Raw genomic sequence first — 19,727 nt, forward strand, 5'->3', positions numbered from 1 at the left:
GCTATATTAACACACACCATCCCCTGGCCTGGCACAGTGCTATATTAACACACACCATCCCCTGGCCTGGCACAGTGCTATATTAACACACACCATCCCCTGGCCTGGCACAGTGCTATATTAACACACACCATCAACTGGCCTGGCACAGTGCTATATTAACACACACCATCCCCTGGCCTGGCACAGTGCTATATTAACATACACCATCCCCTGGCCTGGCACAGTGCTATATTAACATACACCATCCCCTGGCCTGGCACAGTGCTATATTAACACACACCATCCCCTGGCATGGCACAGTGTTATATTAACACACACCATCCCCTGGCCTGGCACAGTGCTATATTAACACACACCATCCCCTGGCCTGGCACAGTGCTATATTAACACACACCATCCCCTGGCATGGCACAGTGCTATATTAACACACACCATCCCCTGGCCTGGCACAGTGCTATATTAACACACACCATCCCCTGGCCTGGCACAGTGCTATATTAACACACACCATCCCCTGGCATGGCACAGTGCTATATTAACATACACCATCCCCTGGCCTGGCACAGTGCTATATTAACACCCACCATCCCCTGGCCTGGCACAGTGCTATAACAGCACACTACCCCTATGGCAAGAGAGAGAGTATTGGCCCAGTGTGGAAACTCAGAATACAAGACATTGAGGAAATTTAAACAACCTCTGTCAAATGTGTACAAGTCAAATGTGACAGTAATGGTGCAGGGCATCCTCATACAGTTCCAGCAGGACTTACCGAGATCAAATAGAGACCACAGTAGGAAAAGCTCTCTCTCTGTGACGACACACACCCCCATCCTGGAGTGAGTCTGATCACACCTCTTCAAACTGTCCTGCAGACGAGGATAGTCACCATCCCCCCCCAGTGCTTAACACACCCAGGTCCCACAACTGACTGCTGCTCCAGGGATAAATTCTTAGAACTGGAGAGAGACATGGTGGAGTGCTATATTAACACACACCAGAGAGTGCTAGTCCACACGATCCAGACAGAACAAACTCTTAAAACAGACCAGCACAACAACACCCCTGGAACAAGACCCAGAGGGCAGAAGGTGGAGACACACACCATGGACAGTGCTGTCTGAGCAGAGCTGGCTGCTCTACGGACTGAGATGAGAGAACTTAAAGAGGCACACATGGCACTGAAGGACGAGGTCAGAAAGCTGAGGTGTGACAGAGAGCAGGACACTCCCCAAGACAAGCCAGCAGAACAGCCCAACTCAGACCCAGACTACAACCTCAACACCACAATGGGACAGACAACACAGGACCTACCAACCCAACATCCCCCCTGTCAGCTCCCCATAGCCCACAGGGCTATATTAACACAAATGCCCCGAGGGCCCAGCAGTAAAAATGGCAACAGCACTCAAAGGAGTGATTGAAAAAGTTTCTTCCACTTTCCCTAACACACGAGTGGTCATCTCCACTAATTTGGTATAGAGCAGACCTAACCCACGAGTGGTCATCTCCACTAATTTGGTATAGAGCAGACCTAACCCACGAGTGGTCATCTCCACTAATTTGGTATAGAGCAGACCTAACCCCCTGAGTGGTCATCTCCACTAATTTGGCCTGGCACAGTGCTATATTAACACACACCATTCCCTGGCATGGCACAGTGCTATATTAACACACACTATCCCCTGGCCTGGCACAGTGCTATATTAACACACACCATCCCCTGGCCTGGCACAGTGCTATATTAACACACACCATCCCCTGGCATGGCACAGTTCTATATTAACACACACCATCCCCTGGCCTGGCACAGTGCTATATTAACACCCACCATCCCCTGGCCTGGCACAGTGCTATAACAGCACACTACCCCTATGGCAAGAGAGAGAGTATTGGCCCAGTGTGGAAACTCAGAATACAAGACATTGAGGAAATTTAAACAACCTCTGTCAAATGTGTACAAGTCAAATGTGACAGTAATGGTGCAGGGCATCCTCATACAGTTCCAGCAGGACTTACCGAGATCAAATAGAGACCACAGTAGGAAAAGCTCTCTCTCTGTGACGACTCCCCCATCCTGAGTGAGTCTGATCACACCTCTTCAAACTGTCCTGCAGACGAGGATAGTCACCCCCCCCAGTGCTGAACACACCCAGGTCCCACAACTGACTGCTGCTCCAGGGATAAATTCTTAGAACTGGAGAGAGACATGGTGGAGCTCAGAGAGCTAGTCCACACAATCCAGACAGAACAAACTCTTAAAACAGACCAGCACAACAACACCCCGAACAAGACCCAGAGGGCAGAAGGTGGAGATGGATGGCTGTCTGAGAGAGCTGGCTGCTCTACGGACTGAGATGAGAGAACTTAAAGAGGCACACATGGCACTGAAGGACGAGGTCAGAAAGCTGAGGTGTGACAGAGAGCAGGACACTCCCCAAGACAAGCCAGCAGAACAGCCCAACTCAGACCCAGACTACAACCTCAACACCACAATGGGACAGACAACACAGGACCTACCAACCCAACAGCCCCCTGTCAGCTCCCCCCATATCCACTGAGGACACACAAAAGCCAGAGATTGGCCTAATTGACTCAAATGCCATTCAAGAGGATAAACTTTTTCCCAAACACAAAGTGGGCCCATGCCCAGCTGTGGCAAAAAATGGCAACAGCACACTCAAAGGAGTGATTGAAAAAGTTTCTTCCACTTTCCCTAACACACGAGTGGTCATCTCCACTAATTTGGTATAGAGCAGACCTAACCCACGAGTGGTCATCTCCACTAATTTGGTATAGAGCAGACCTAACCCACGAGTGGTCATCTCCACTAATTTGGTATAGAGCAGACCTAACCCACGAGTGGTCATCTCCACTAATTTGGTATAGGGCAGACCTAACCTACTCTATTAAATGAGTCAAAACAGGGACATTTTACATCTGTCAAGAAATTAATAAGGAAATTATCTCAACAGAGAAAAATGTCCTCATGTGTGCTACCTATATCCCCCCAATAGAATCCCCATACTTTAACAATGACAGCTTCTCCATCCTAGTGGGTGAGATCAACCATTTCCAGGCCCAGGGACATGTACTAGTCTGTGGCAACCTAAATGCCAGAACTGGACAAGAACCCAACCCCCTCAGCACACAGGGGGACAAACACCTACCTGGAGGTGACAGCATTCCCTTCCCCATATGCCTCCCTAGACACAACTATGACAACATAACCAACAAAAACAGGTCACAACTCCTGCAGCTCTGTCAGGTGCTGGGTACGTACATAGTCAATGGTAGGCTTTGAGGGGACTCCTATGGTAGGTACAACTATAACTCATCACTTGGCAGTAGTACTGTAGATTACTTTATCACTGACCTCAACCCAGAGTCTCTTAGAGCATTCACAGTCAGTCCACTGACACCCCTATCAGATCACAGCAAAATCAAACTCTACTTGAACAGAGCTATGCTCAATCATGAGGCATCAAACCCAAAGGAACTGACAAATATTAAGAAGTGCTTTAGATGGAAGGAAAATTGTGTGGAAATCTACCAAAAAACAATTAGGCAACAACAAATTCAATCCCTTCTAGACAAAAGGTTTCACTGTAATAGTGAAGGTGTAAATTTGGCAGTGTCATGACGTTGCCCTCTTTGGGTACAGCAAGCCCATCCCCCTCTCCCTGTCTCCTACACCCAGGCTGCTGTGGTCAGAGAGAGATCGTAAATTCCTGGAGGAGATTATCTCCTCATGGCCACAGTATAGAGACAGAGTGAATTTTCATAGAGAACAAAGGAATTTCTTCCACCTCACAGGACTGGAGAACCGAACATAATTCATGTTCTGGAGAAGGTATACAAGTTCGGCGAAGAATCCAGCTACGAACTGGTCCGTTTGGTACAATTTGGTGAAACTCATGGAAGACAATACGGCCACATTACCATAACGCTGTTCATATAATAGCCTCAGATATGAGGTTTACATCTAATTGTTGTATAAGATGAATGAGTGAAGATGATACTGTTTGTGAAATTGTCTAATGTGATTTTGGACTGTTTAATGAAGGAAACTCCAATTCCCTTTTGAGTTTAACTAAATCAGAGGACCGCCCATGAGCCCAGTTCGGACCTGCGTCATGAGACAGCCTTTTTCTGCTCTCCCGAATAAAACCCCCACTTTGAGAATTTCTCAACAGACCATGTTTCCCACAATTATGAGAAGACAAAGGTTGCAGACCAGCTTACCTCGATAACGAGAGGGCCAAGGTTTGAGACCAGACTGCTGAATCTTTTAACCATCCCACGTGTTTAAACTCTTAGACTATCGATACCGACAGAATAAGAACAAGTCTTTGATATTAATTACTAGTCTGCAGCTAGGAATTCGGTATCTTTGAACGTGAAGACCGACAACTGCCGAAACATCTATCCATAACGACATGAATGAATGTCACTCTGAACTATCCATTCTAACCACGACAGAGAGGGCAAACTCTCCAACAGAAACAGACTTTTCAACAGAGACCCCGACGACACACTGAGCGTAAATATATACAGTATGTTGATTTCAATTGTTCACAAATGAGTGAGCGTTCATGTGCAAAGGATTAGCATTTCAATTGTTATAATTATCAACTGTGTGTTGTCTTATCTCAGTCGACCCCCACTTCCCTTTTGTACACCAAGCCGTGATGCCAGTTTATCCCATTAGGGAAACTCCGTTATCATTTCCTTGTAACTATCTACTGTTTGTTTATGCATTTCTGTGAATTATTTAGTTAGTAAATAAATGATTTAAGACAATTGATGTATGGATGACTCATAGTGAAGACGGGGTTCGATAACCAATCATTTACAACGTTTGGAATAAGACTAACGTGAGGTAAAATAAATAATTCATTAATTCAGAAGACTATTGATCAGATATGAAAATATCTGAAAAGTTATATTAGGAAAATTATAACTTTGTAATCTGAACATTTTCCTTGACGCCCCCGACTTCCTAGTTAATTACAGTTACATGATTAATCAGTCTAATCGCGTAATAATAATTACAGACAATCTTTGATAAAAACTACAAGTCTTCATTTAATGATAGTAAAGACACGACAGCAGTAGAAAACCTAAACAGTATATTTGACCTCTCAGCTTCCCTATCAAATCTAAAAATGTCAAACAGACAACCTAAGAAAATTGACAACAATGACAAATGTTTTGATGAAGAATGTCACGACTTCTACCGAAGTCGGTCCCTCTCCTTGTTCGGCGGTCGACGTCACCAGCCTTCTAGCCATCGCCGATCCACTTTTCATTTTCCATTTGTTTTGTCTTTGTTTTACACACCTGGTTTCAATCCCCCAATTACTTGTTCATTATTTAACCCTGTTCCCCCATTGTTTTTGTGAGTGATTGTTTGTATGTTTATGGTCCGTTATTGTGGGCTAGTTTATTGTGTTGTATATATTTGTATTCTTGAGTAAAGCACGTTCATTACTCATATCTGCTGTCCTGCACCTGACTCCTCCTTACCAGCTACACACAGACCGATTACAAAGAATGCAAAAACCTAAGAAAGAAATTGAGAAACCTATCCAACCAAAAACATAGAGACACAGAAAACCTGAGCCTACACTTTCACTATGGTGAAGCAATAAAACAAAACAGAAATACTGTACACTACAGAAAAATAAGTTGTAGCACATCAGAAATCAGCTCAATGTAATTGAAGAGTCCATAGAATCTAACCACTTCTGAGAAAATTGGAAAACTCTAAACAAACAACAGCATGAAGAGTTATCTATCCAAAACAGAGATGTATGGATAAACCACTTATCCAATCTTTTTGGCTCTATAACAAAGAACAAACAGCAAAAATATATACACGATCAGATACAAATCGTAGAATCAACTATTAAAGACTACCAGAACCCATTGGATTCTCCAATTACATTGAATGAACTACAGGACAAAATACAAACCCTCCAACCCAAAAAGGTCTGTGGGGTTGATGGTATCCTAAATTTAATGACAAAATATACAGACCAATTGGTTATACTTAAACTCTTTAACATAATCCTCAACTCTGGCATCTTGCCTGGTTTTTGGAACCAATGACTGATCACCCCAATCCAAAAAAGTGTAGACAAATTTGACCCCAATAACTACCGGGGTTTATGCGTCAACAGCAACCTTAGGAAAACCCTCTGCATTATCATTAACAGCAGATTTTACCTCAGCGAAAACAATGTACTGAGAAAATGTCAAATTGGCTTTTAACCAAATTCCGGTATGACAGACCACGTATTCACCCTGCACACCCCCTAATTGACGAACAAACAAATCAAAACAAAGGCAAAGTCTTCTCATTCTTTGTTGATTTCAAAAAAGCTTTCGACTCAATTTGTATAGCAGACCCCCATGCCAAATTGAGTCGAAAGCTTTTTTGAAATCAACAAAGAGTGAGAAGACTTTGCCTTTGTTTTGATTTGTTTGTTCGTGGTTTTGGGGGAAAACATACATTGTAAAATCCATGTACATAAACAAATGTGCGGTTAAAATTGGGAAAAAAACACAAATTTCTTTCCACAGTGCCAGGGGGTGACACAGGGATGCAGCTTAAGCCTCACACTCTTCAACATATAACGTGTAACGCTCGTCGAATTGGGTAGACCAAGGCGCAGCGTGATTTGGGTTCATCATAATTTATTCGAATGTGAACCAGCAACAAAAACAATGAAGACAAACAAACAAACGTACAGCCTTGTAGGGCTCAAAAGCAACAATACAAAAGCAGATACAACAAACAACTAGTGGAAAAAGGCTGCCTAAGTATGATCCCCAATCAGAGACGATAGACAGCTGCCTCTGATTGGGAGCTCTGGACTGGGAACTGTCACCGGAAGCTCTGGACTGGGAACTGTCGCCGGAAGCTCTGGAGGCCTGATGCGTGGGACCAGTACAGGTGGCACCGGGCTGTGGATGTGCACTGGACAGACATTGCGTATCTCCGCAAAACATGGTGCCTGACTGGTCCCACACTCTTCATGGCGACTGTCTTGCTCCAGACATCAAACCATCCACTCTACCTCATCACTCCCTTCAACTATCTCACAATACTCCTCGCTCAGTCTATTCCAATATTCCTCTTCGCTCTCAGACTCGCCCCTCGGCTTTGCCGACCAACCCGTGTGTCTCTCGGGCTCCTGTTGTGGTCGTGAACCCCGGTGTTGTCGTTGTTCCTCCTTCGCTGCCGTCGCCTGCTTCCATGGCAGGCTTCCGTCTCCTGCCACAATCTCATCCCATGTCCATCCCATGTCCAGGATGTTCCTGGCTTTCCTCCAGTGCACGCTGCTTGGTCCGTTGTTGGTGGGATCTTCTGTAACGCTCGTCGAAATGGGTTGACCAAGGCGCAGGGTGATTTGGGTTCATCATAATTTATTAGAATGTGAACCAGCAACAAAAACAAGAAAGAGAACCAAACAAACGAACGTACAGCCTTGTAGGGCTCAAAAGCAACAATACAAAAACAAGATCCAACAAACAACAAATGGAAAAAGGCTGCCTCAGTATGATCCCCAATCAGAGACAACGATAAACAGCTGCCTCTGATTGGGAACCATACCCAGCCAACAAAGAAATAGAAAACATAGAATACACATAGAAATAATAAACTAGAACACCCCCCAGTCACGCCCTGACCTACTCCACCATAGAAAATTAAGGCTTTCTATGGTCAGGACATGACAATACTAACAAATTGGCAAGGGCACTAGAACAGTCTGCAGCACCCTACTACAATCTGAAGTCTTATGTCTACTGTTTGCTGATGATCTGGTGCTTCTGTCCCCAACCAAGGAGGGCCTGCAGCAGCACCTGGATCTTCTGCACAGATTCTGTCAGACTTGGGCCCTGACTGTAAATCTCAGTAAGACAAAAAAATTGTGTTCCAAAAAAGGGCCAGTTGCTGGGACACCGAATACAAATTTCATCTAGACACCGTTGCCCTAGAGCACACGAAAATGTATACATAACTCGGGCTAAACATCAGCACCACAGATAACTTCCACAAAGCTGTGAATAGTCTGAGAGACAAGGCAAGAAGGGCCTTCCATGCCACCAAAAGGAACATAAAATGTGACATACATAAAATTTGAAATACTTGAATCAGTTATTGAACCCATTAACCGTTATGGTTGTGAGGTTTGGGATCCGCTCACCAACCAAGAATTCACAAAATGGTACAAAAAACAAATTGAGACTCTGCATGCAGAATTTTGCAAAAATATCCTCTGTGTACAACGTAAAACACCAAATTATGAAATAATGCATGCAGAGCAGAATTAGGACGATACCCGCTAATTATCAAAACCCAGAAAAGAGCTGATAAATTCTACAACCACTTAAAAGGAAGCGATTCCCAAACCCTCCATAACAAAGCCATCACTTACAGAGAAATTAACCTGGAGAAGAGCCCCTAAGCAAGCTATTGAGAAAGGCTGCCAAAGACTCTCAAGAGAAGACAGGCTATGTACATACTGCCCACAAAATGAGGTGGAAACTGAGTGCACTTCCTAACCTCCTGCCAAATGTATGACCATCTTAGAGACACATATTTCCCTCAGATTACACAGACCCACAAAGAATTTGAAAACTCCCATATAAACTCCCATATATATTGGGTGAAATACTACAGTGTGCAATCACAACAGCAAGATTTGTGACCTGTTGCCACAAGAAAAGGGCGACCAGTGAAGAACAAACACCATTGTAAATACAACATATATTTATTTTCCCTTTTGTACTTTAACTATTTGCACATCATTACAACACTGTATATAGACATAATATGACATTTGTAATGCCTTTATTGTTTTGGAACTTTTGGAAGTGTAGTTTTTACTGTTAATTTTTATTGTTTATTTCACTTTTGTTGATTATCTACAGTGGGGCAAAAAAGTATTTAGTCAGCCACCAATTGTGCAAGTTTCTCCCGCTTAAAAATATGAGAGAGGCCTGTAATTGTCATCATAGGTACACTTCAACTATGACAGACAAAATGAGAAAAAAAAATCCTGAAAATCACATTGTAGGATTTTTTATGAATTTATTTGCAAATTATGGTGGAAAATAATTTTTTTGTCAATAACAAAAGTTTATCTCAATACTTTGTTATATACCCTTTGTTGGCAATGACAGAGGTCAAACATTTTCTGTAAGTCTTCACAAGGTTTTCACACACTGTTGCTGGTATTTTGGCCCATTCCTCCATGCAGATCTCCTCTAGAGCAATGATGTTTTGGGGCTGTTGCTGGGCAACACGGACTTTCAACTCCCTCCAAAGATTTTCTATGGGGTTGAGATCTGGAGACTGGCTAGGCCACCCCAGGACCTTGAAATGCTTCTTACGAAGTCACTCCTTCGTTGACCGGGTGGTCTGTTTGGGATCATTGTCATGCTGAAAGACCCAGCCACATTTCATCTTCAATGCCCTTGCTGATGGAAGGAGGTTTTCACTCAAAATCTCACGATCCATGGCCCCATTCATTCTTTCCTTTACACGGATCAGTCGTCATGGTCCCTTTGCAGAAAAACAGCCCAAAGCATGATGTTTCCACCCCCATGCTTCACAGTAGGTATGGTGTTCTTTGGATGCAACTTAGCATTCTTTGTCCTCCAAACATGACAAGTTGAGTTTTTACCAAAAAGTTATATTTTGGTTTCATCTGACCATATGACATTCTCCCAATCTTCTTCTGGATCATCCAAATGCTCTCTAGCAAACTTCAGACGGGCCTGGACATGTACTGGCTTAAGCAGGGGGACACGTCTGGCACTGCAGGATTTCAGTCCCTGGTGGCGTAGTGTGTTACTAATGGTAGGCTTTGTTACTTTGGTCCCAGCTCTCTGCAGGTCATTCACTAGGTCCCACCGTGTGGTTCTGGGATTTTTGCTCACCGTTCTTGTGATCATTTTGACCCCACGGGGTGAGATCTTGCGTGGAGCCCCAGATCGAGGGAGATTATCAGTGGTCTTGTATGTCTTCCATTTCCTAATAATTTCTCCCACAGTTGATTTCTTCAAACCAAGCTGCTTACCTATTGTAGATTCAGTCTTCCCAGCCTGGTGCAGGTCTACAATTTTGTTTCTGGTGTCCTTTGACAGCTCTTTGGTCTTGGCCATAGTGGAGTTTGGAGTGTGACTGTTTGAGGTTGTAGACAGGGTGTCTTTTATACTGATAACAAGTTCAAACAGGTGCCATTAATACAGGTAACGAGTGGAGGACAGAGGAGCCTCTTAAAATAAGAAGTTACAGGTCTGTGAGAGCCAGAAATCTTGCTTGTTTGTAGGTGACCAAATACTTATTTTCCACCATAATTTGCAAATAAATTCATTAGAAATCCTACAATGTGTTTTTCTGGATTTTTTTTCTCATTTTGTCTGTCATAGTTGAAGTGTACCTATGATGAAAATTACAGGCCTCTCTCATCTTTTTAAGTGGGAGAACTTGCACAATTGGTGGCTGACTAAATACTTTTTTGCCCCACTGTATTTCACTAGCCGTGGCAATATGTTTCCCATGCCAATAAAGCCTTTACATTGAAATTTAACTGAGAGAGAGAAAGGCTTTACCTTGTGTGCCTGGGAGAGCTGTAGGAGACAGAAAAATGACATATGAGGATTGACAGACAGACAGTCGCTCACTCACTCAGTCAGACAGACAGACACTCAGTCAGACAGACAGTCAGTAAGTAAGATAGACAAACAGACAGACAGACAGACAGACAGACAGACAGACAGACAGACAGACAGACAGACAGACAGACAGACAGACAGACACTCAACAGACAGTCAGCCAGCCAGCCAGCCAGCCAGACAGACAGACAGACAGACAGACAGACAGACAGACAGACAGACAGACAGACAGACAGACAGACAGACAGACAGACAGACAGACAGACACTCAACAGACAGTCAGCCAGACAGACAGCATATCATCATTCTGCACACAGAAGAGCAGAACAAGTCAAATTGGAAAATCCAGTCAAATGAATTAAGCTCATAATGAGGAATCCCTCGTGTAGCATGAAGAGGACTGATCAGAGAGGACACACACACAGACACACACAAACACACACACAGACACACACACAAACGCACAAGCACATACACATGCGCACACATACAGTACATTATGTACACACATGTACACTCATGCCCTTTTCTACTCACTATGATACTCCCAGTGCTGTCCATGTAGGCTTCTGTCCAGACCGTGTCATGTTCATGATCGATGACTTTAGGACGACTCATAACATGAAGATACCTCATCACATTTTCCTGTACATCAGCCAGTGTGGAGATCTGACTGAAATACCCTGTGGCAACACACACAAGCACGCACGCACGCACGCACACAAAGACACACACACAAACACACACGCACGCACGTGCACACGCACACACAATGTATCACACTAGGGGTTTTTCCCAGTAAGTGTGTGTTACTGTGAGTGTCAGAATAAAGTTAGAGTAGCTGGGCTGTGTAATCCCACAGTGGTCACTTTTCCTGACTGTGACTTTCCCAGTCCAGAGCATTCACCTCTCATCTGGAGCATGGGCACACGGTAGCCATCAGCGGCAGGTGGCCACGGGGAAAGTCTCTGACAGAAAGAGGGATTAGGCAGGTATGGCCCCTGAGCCCTGTGTCTCCACTAACACTCCATTCTGCACACATCAGCACAGCCAATCTACCCAACACACACTCACACCCACATATTATATCCTTCCTGTTTGGCCCTGTCCGGGGGTGTCCTCGGATGGAACCACAGTGTCTCCTGACCCCTCCTGTCTCAGCCTCCAGTATTTATGCTGCAGTAGTTTATGTGTCGGGGGGCTAGGGTCAGTTTGTTATATCTGGAGTACTTCTCCTGTCCTATCCGGTGTCCTGTGTGAATTTAAGTATGCTCTCTCTAATTCTCTCTTTCTCTCTTTCTTTCTCTCTCTTGGAGGACCTGAACCCTAGGACCATGCCTCAGGACTACCTGACATGATGACTCCTTGCTGTCCCCAGTCCACCTGGCCGTGCTGCTGCTCCAGTTTCAACTGTTCTGCCTGTGATTATTATTATTTGACCATGCTGGTCATTTATGAACATTTGAACATCTTGGCCATGTTCTGTTACAATCTCCACCCGGCACAGCCAGAAGAGGACTGGCCACCCCACATAGACTGGTTCCTCTCTAGGTTTCTTCCTAGGTTTTGGCCTTTCTAGGGAGTCTTTCCTAGCCACCGTGCTTCTACACCTGCATTGCTTGCTGTTTGGGGTTTTAGGCTGGGTTTCTGTACAGCACTTTGAGACATCAGCTGATGTACAAAGGGCTATATAAATACATTTGATTTGATATTCACACACAGCCAATCTACCCAACACACACTCACACATTCACACACAGCCAATCTACCAACCACGCCCACACATTCACACACAGACAATCTACCCAACACACACTCATACCTACACATTCAACATACCATCACAGTAATAGTATACATGTGCTGTGTAGTGTATTTGGTACATAGTGTATGTGGTTATTATACAATTTTTAAGAAAAGACAAACCTTTATTAGCACAGGCCATCCATTTCATGTTATCAGCAAAGGCAGACTCTCGGCCAATCAGGTAAGGGAATATGCGCACCTATTTGAAGAAGAAAGGGACATCAGCCATTTACAGTGTGGTGATTTAAATAGAGAATACATAAACATGTGCAGTGATGGAATCACATGGTGCTCCATTTTCCTGAGAGGAGAGGAGTGGAGATGAGATGAGAGGAGGATGAAAGTATAGTCTACTACCGAAGAGAGGAGAGGAGTGGAGATGAGAGGAGGGTGGATAGATGTATAGTCTACTACTGAAGAGAGGAGAGGAGTGGAGATGAGATGAGATAAGAGGGCGGTGGATAGATGTATAGACTACTACCAAATAGGAGAGGAGTGGATATGAGAGGAGAGGATGGATGTATAGTCTACTTCCTCTGTCGTGGCCAAAAGTTTTGAAATATAGATGTTCACAAAGTCTGCTGCCTCAGTTTGTATGATGGCAATTTGCATATACTCCAGAATGTTATGAAGAGTGATCAGATGAATCGCAATTAATTGCAAAGTCCCTCTTTGCCATGCAAATGAACTGAATCCCCAAAAAACATTTCCACTGCATTTCAGCCTTGCCACAAAAGGACCAGCTGACATCATGTCAGTGATTCTCTCGTTAACACAGGTGTGAGTGTTGACGAGGACAAGGCTGGAGATCACTCAGTCATGCTGATTGAGTTAGAGTAACAGACTGGAAGCTTCAAAAGGAGGGTGGTGCTTGGAATCATTGTTCTTCCTCTGTCAACCATGGTTACCTGCAAGGAAACATGTGCCGTAATCATTGCTTTGCACAAAAAGGGCTTCACAGGCAAGGAAATTGCTGCCAGTAAGATTGCACCTAAATCAACCATCTATCGGATCATCAAGAACTTCAAGGAAAGCGGTTCAATTGTTGTGAAGAAGGCTTCAGGGTGCCCAAGAAAGTCCAGCAATCGCCAGGACCATCTCCTAAAGTTGATTCAGCGTTGTGATTGGGGCACCACCAGTACAGAGCTTGCTCAGGAATGGCAGCAGGCAGGTGTGAGTGCATCTGCACGCACAGTGAGGCGAAGACTTTTGGAGGATGGCCTGGTGTCAAGAAGGGCAGCAAAGAAGCCACTTCTCTCCAGGAAAAACATCAGGGACAAACTGATATTCTGCAAAAGGTGCAGGGATTGGACTGCTGAGGACTGGGGTAAAGTCATTTTCTCTGATGAATCCCCTTTCCGATTGTTTGGGGCATCCGGAAAAAAGCAGACAAGGTGAACGCTACCATCAGTCTTGTGTCATGCCAACAGTAAAGCATCCTGAGACCATTCATGTGTGGGGTTGCTTCTCAGCCAAGTGAGTGGGCTCACTCACAATTTTGCCTAAGAACACAGCCATGAATAAAGAATGGTACCAACACATCATCCGAGAGCAACTTCTCCCAACCATCCAGGAACAGTTTGGTGATGAACAATGCCTTTTCCAGCATGATGGAGCACCTTGCCATAAGGCAAAAGTGATAACTAAAACATCGATATTTTGGGTCCATGGCCAGGAAACTCCCCAGACCTTAATCCCATTGAGAACTTGTGGTCAATCCTCAAGAAGCTGGTGGACAAACAAAAACCCACACATTCTGATAAACTCCAAGCATTGATTATGCAAGAATGGGCTGCCATCAGTCAGGATGTGGCCCAGAAGTTAATTGACAGCATGCCAGGGCAGATGGCAGAGGTCTTGAAAAACAAGGGTCAACACTGAAAATATTGACTCTTTGCATCAACTTCATGTAATTGTCAATAAAAGCCTTTGATACTTATGAAATGCTTGTAATTATACTTCAGTATAAGACACAGGAATGTTACTATGGAGTAACATCTGACAAAAATATCTAAAGACACTGAAGCAGCAAATTAATATTTGTGTCATTCTCAAAACCTTTGACCACGACTGTATAGTCTACTACCGAAGAGATGAGAGGAGATTAGAGGAGAGGAGGGTGGATGTATAATCTACTACCGAAGAGAGGAGAGGAGAGGAGAGGGAGAGGAGAGGAGAGGAGAGGAGAGGAGAGGAGAGGAGAGGAGAGGAGAGGAGAGGGAGAGGAGAGGAGAGGAGAGGAGAGGAGAGGAGAGGAGAGGAGAGGAGGGTGGATGTATAATCTACTACTGAACGGAAATTAGAGGAGCGGAGAGGAGAGGAGGGTGGATGTATAATCTACTACCGAAGAGAGGAGAGGAGATGAGAGGAGGGTGGATGTATAATCTACTACCGAAGAGAGGAGAGGAGATGAGAGGAGAGGAGGGTGGATGTATAATCTACTACCGAATGGAAATTAGAGAGGAGGGGTGATGTATCATCTACCACCAAAGAGAGGAGAGGTGGAGATGAGGAAAAAGGAAAGTAGAGGAGAGGAGAGGAAAGTAGAGGAGAGAAGGGGGGATGTATAGTCTACCACTGAAGAGAGGAGAGGAGAGGGTGGATGTATGGACTACTACAGTACTGTTTGTGCCTCACAATGAAAGACCCAGCACTCAGTATAGCTCTCTGTCTTTCTTCTTTTCCTTGCTTTTCCTTTCCTTTCCTTTCCCTTCCCTTCATCTCTGCTCTCCTCTCTCCTCTTCTGCATCCTCTTCTCATTTTCATTATGTTTCCTTCCTCTTGCTCTCTTTCTTGCTCATCCATATGATCTGCATGTCTGCGCTTAATTAGATCTGTGTGTATAAACCAAGGTTGACAGCACAGAGAAACAAGAGACAGTTAGAATTTTCTCTGTGGCATCCGCCAGCCACGGCTCAGAGTGAACGGCTGCCAAATACTGCCCCTCCGGGTATGTGGGGGGATGGAGGTTACACTGCCAGATACTGCTCCTTTGTGCCGAGTCTGCCGACACACACATGCTTGATAGGACTGGACAAAAGGGCCCCAAGGTGTTGTTTTTATTGCACTGTGAATAGTACAGCAGCCCATTTAATTTCAATTGCACTTGTTTAAAGTTTTCACCGAGTCGTTTGTCACAGTGTGGCCTCCTGCCAGAATGACCCTCCAATAGAGAGCCAGCCTGGGGCGACAGAGGCAGAGACTGAGAGGCAGAAGCAGGAAGAAGAGTATGTTGGTGCTATGAGGAGGAGAGGGACTCTAGTCCGTATGTAGTCAGTCTGGGGCAGAGGCAGAGGCAGAGGAAAGGCTAAGGATAGATACATGAGGAGAGAGGAGATCTACCATATGGAGAGACGGCCTCGGGCAGTATAGATTAGCAACGCGCATGCCCCACCTTGGATCTGTCTTTTTCAGCCATCTACTTCCTGTGTCTGAATAGTGCCAAATCCACCTGTCACTTAAATCTCATTGGATTGATTGCTTTCATTTTACTAATGCAACTGTTTCAAACCCTTGCTTGTGCCTGACCTTTTTTCGACCGCGGAAATCAAATCAAACTGTATTTGTCACATGCGCCGAATACAACATGTGTATACCTTACCGTGAAATGCGTACTTACAAGTCCTTAACCAACAGTGCAGTTCAAGAAGAGTTAAGAAAATATTTACCAGAAAAACGAAAGTAAAAAATAATAAAAAGTAACACAATAAAATAACAATAATGAGGCTATATACAGGGGGTACCGGTGCCGAGTCAGTGTGCGGGGGTACAGGTTAGTTGAGGTAATTTGTACATGTAGGTAGGGGTGAAGTGACTATGCATTGATAACAAACAGTGAGTAGCAGCAGTGTACAAAACAATGTAATTGTTCAGCAGTCTTATGGCATGGGGGTAGAAGCTGTTATAGAGCCTTTTGGTCCTAGACTTGGCGCACCAGTGCCGCTTGAAGGGCTGTAGCAGAGAAAACAGTCTATGACTTGGGTGACTGGAGTCTCTGACAATGTAATGGACTTTCCTATGACACCGCCTTATATAGGTCCTGGATGGCAGGAAGCTTGGCCCCAGTGATGTACTGGGCTCATTTATGTCTGGAAGTAGCTAGCAAGCTAGCCAACATTAGCGAGCTAGCTTGGGTGCTGGACTGGACTGCAGACCCTTGCTGGAGACTCCGGACCTTGGATCATCACTGGAGGCTCCGGGCCATGGATCATCACATCAGGCTGGAGACACGCATTGGAGGCCGGGTACATGGAGCTGGCACAATATATACTGGACCGTGGAGGCGCACTGGAGGTCTGGAGCATAGAGCTGGCACAACCCGTCCTGGCTGGATGCTCACTCTAGCCCGGCAAGTGCGGGGCGCTGGCACAGGACGCACTGGGCAGTGAAGGCGCACTGGAGACACAGTTTGTATGGCCGGCGCAGGATATACTGGGCCGTGGTGGTGCACTGAAGGTCTGGATTTTTTTTGTGGCTGCCTCTCGTGCTTCCTTCGTGGTCGCGAACCCCGGTGTCATCGTTGTTCCTCCCTCGCTGCCTCCGCCTGGTCCCATGGAAGGCGATCCCTTCCGGCCTGGATCTCCTCCCACATCCAGGATCCCTTACCATCCAAGGGCAACTCCCATGTCCAGGATGTCTGCTCCTCCTGGCCACGCTGCTTGGTCCTTTGGTGGTGGGATCTTCTGTCACGTTCATTGGATATACCCAAAGCGCAGTGTGGAAAGTGTTCATGATTTTTAATACTGAACTCTGACAAAACAACAAAATACAAACCGAACATAAAGTTCTGCAGGGCTAGACAGCAACTATGCAAAAACAACATCCCACCCTCTAAGGAGGGAAAAAGGGCTGCCTAAGTATGATCCCCAATCAGAGACAACGATAAACAGCTGCCTCTGATTGGGAACCATACTAGGCCAACAAAGAAATAGAAACATAAATTTGTCCACCCAAGTCACACCCTGACCTAACCAAATAGAGAATAAAAAAGGCTCTCTAAGGTCAGGGCGTGACAACATTTAATCCACTTTAAATTCAGGCTGTACCACAACAAATTGTGGAAAAAGTCAAAGGGTGTGAATACTTTCTGAAGGCACTGTACAAACCTTATTTGTTCATCAGAAAGCGTGAATAACTCACCATAGGTTAATGAGAAGGGTGTGCTTGAAAGGATGCACATAACTCTGCAATGTTGGGTTGTTGACACGCCTTGATCTGTTTCACCTGTTCTTGTGATAGTCTCCACCCTCTCCAGGTGTCGCTTATTCTCCCCAGTGTATTTATCGCTGTGTTTCCTGTCTCTCTGTGCCAGTTCGTCTTCTATGTTTAGTCAAGTCAACCAGCGTGTTTTTCCCTGTACTCCTTTTGCTATTCTCTTTTTCTAGTCCTCCTGGTTTTGACCCTTGCCTGTTTCTGAACTCTGTACCCGCCTGCCTGACCATTCTGCCTGCCTTGACCACGAGCCTGTCTGCCACTCTGTACCTCCTAGACTCTAGTATGGTACTGACCTTTTTGCCTGTCCACAACCATTCTCTTCCCTACCCCTTTGGATTAGTAAACATTGTAAGACTCCAGCCATCTGGGTCTCGCCTTGTGCCTTGATAGTTGTATTGGAGAAAGTCTCTATCTTAAATAATTTTCCACACACAGTCTGTGCCTGTATTTAGTTTTCATGCTAGTGAGGGCTGAGAATCCACTCTCACATAGATACGTGGTTGCAAAGGGCATCAGTGTCTTAACAGCATGATTTGCCAAGGCAAGATACTCTAAGCACAGCCCAATCCCAAAAATCTGGCAGTTGCTTCTGATTAAATTCAATTTTCACAGAACTGCAATTTTGAGGCTCTCTTGTTCAGATATTGTTAAGTGAACTGGAGACAGGGCATAAAAGAGATAACGAATCCAGTTGTTTGTGTCATACGTTTCAAGAAAGTACCTGCGTAATTGCGCACCCAACTCACTCAGGTACTTCGCTGTATCACTTTTGACATTGTCTGTAAGCTTGAGTTCATTTGCACACAAAACATACAATGATGGAAAGACCTGTGTGTTGTCCTTGTTAATGCAGACAGAGAAGAGCTCCAATTTCTTAATCATAGCCTCTATGTCCCGCACACTGAATATAGTTGCGGCGAGTCCCTGTAATCCTAGATTCAGATCATTTTGGTGAGGAAAAACATCACCCAGATAGGCCAGTTGTGTGAGAAACTCGTCATCATGCAAGCGGTCAGACAAGTGAAAATTATGGTCAGTAAAGACAACTTTAAGCTTGTCTCTCAATTTTTAAAAAACATGTCAATAACCAGCGCACTTCTTTCTGTATGTTGTAAATGCGTTACGTGGTCGCTGCCCATATCATTGCATAGCGCAGAAAATACACAAGAGTTCAGGGTCCTAACAAAGTTAACCATTTTCACTGTGGTGTCCAAAATGTCTTTCAAGCTGTCAGGCATTCCCTTGGCAGCAAGAGCCTCACGGTGGATGCTGCAGTGTACCCAAGTGGCGTTGGGAGCAACTTCTTCCCCACACGTTACCACTCCGCTATGTCTCCCTGTCATGGCTTTTGCGCCATCAGTACAGATACCAACATGAGCAGCAGCTACGTTTGGCTACATATGGACCGTTAGTGGAATTCCCACGAGAGTAATGGTTAATGTGATTGGATGTTAATTATTTTACTAGGCTACCTGTAATGCACTCTATGCGTAGTGGGTGCGGAGTCAGGCGCAGGAAGCAGAGGGTAAAGAACAATGTTTTATTCCGACGCAGGGAAAATGGTCACGCCAAACACCAGGCGAAAGAACAAGACCGGCCCAAAACCAGGACCCAACCAGTCCGGAGAAAAACAAAGGATATCGCACAACCACAAACATACACAGAGGAAAAATAAGCCCGCACAAAGAGCAGGCAGACCTTACCGGCTTAAATAGCCCAACTAAAACCTAAACAAGAAACAGGTGTAACCAATAAGACAAAACCAACAGAAAAGGGATGAAAGGATCGGTGGCAGCTAGTAGACCGCTGACGACGAGCGCCGAGCGCCGCACGAACAGGAAGAGGAGCCACCTTCGGTGGGAGTCGTGACACTACCTGTATTTGACATTGTTATTTCACTGAACACTAGCTGGTTTAATTGTATTTTTGGCAGTGAAACGAGGCTAACCAGGCAAGGGAAACCTCACCCAAATGTATGGAAAATATAAATTAACTGTTTAGTATACATACTG

General features: G+C 44.9%; 1 protein-coding gene across 1 annotated transcript in view; it reads right to left on the reverse strand.

Moving 5' to 3' along the window:
• LOC112255324 (voltage-dependent calcium channel subunit alpha-2/delta-3-like) overlaps nt 1–19,727 on the reverse strand; it is a 67,262-nt gene that overhangs the window by 24,783 nt on the left and 22,752 nt on the right. The window contains 2 exon segments of the mRNA XM_042323722.1: nt 11,233–11,378; nt 12,622–12,700. Of these exon segments, the coding sequence (XP_042179656.1) occupies nt 11,233–11,378; nt 12,622–12,700 (225 nt within the window).

The sequence above is a fragment of the Oncorhynchus tshawytscha genome, linkage group LG07 (genome assembly GCF_018296145.1).
Source record: "Oncorhynchus tshawytscha isolate Ot180627B linkage group LG07, Otsh_v2.0, whole genome shotgun sequence".
NCBI lineage: Eukaryota > Metazoa > Chordata > Actinopteri > Salmoniformes > Salmonidae > Oncorhynchus > Oncorhynchus tshawytscha.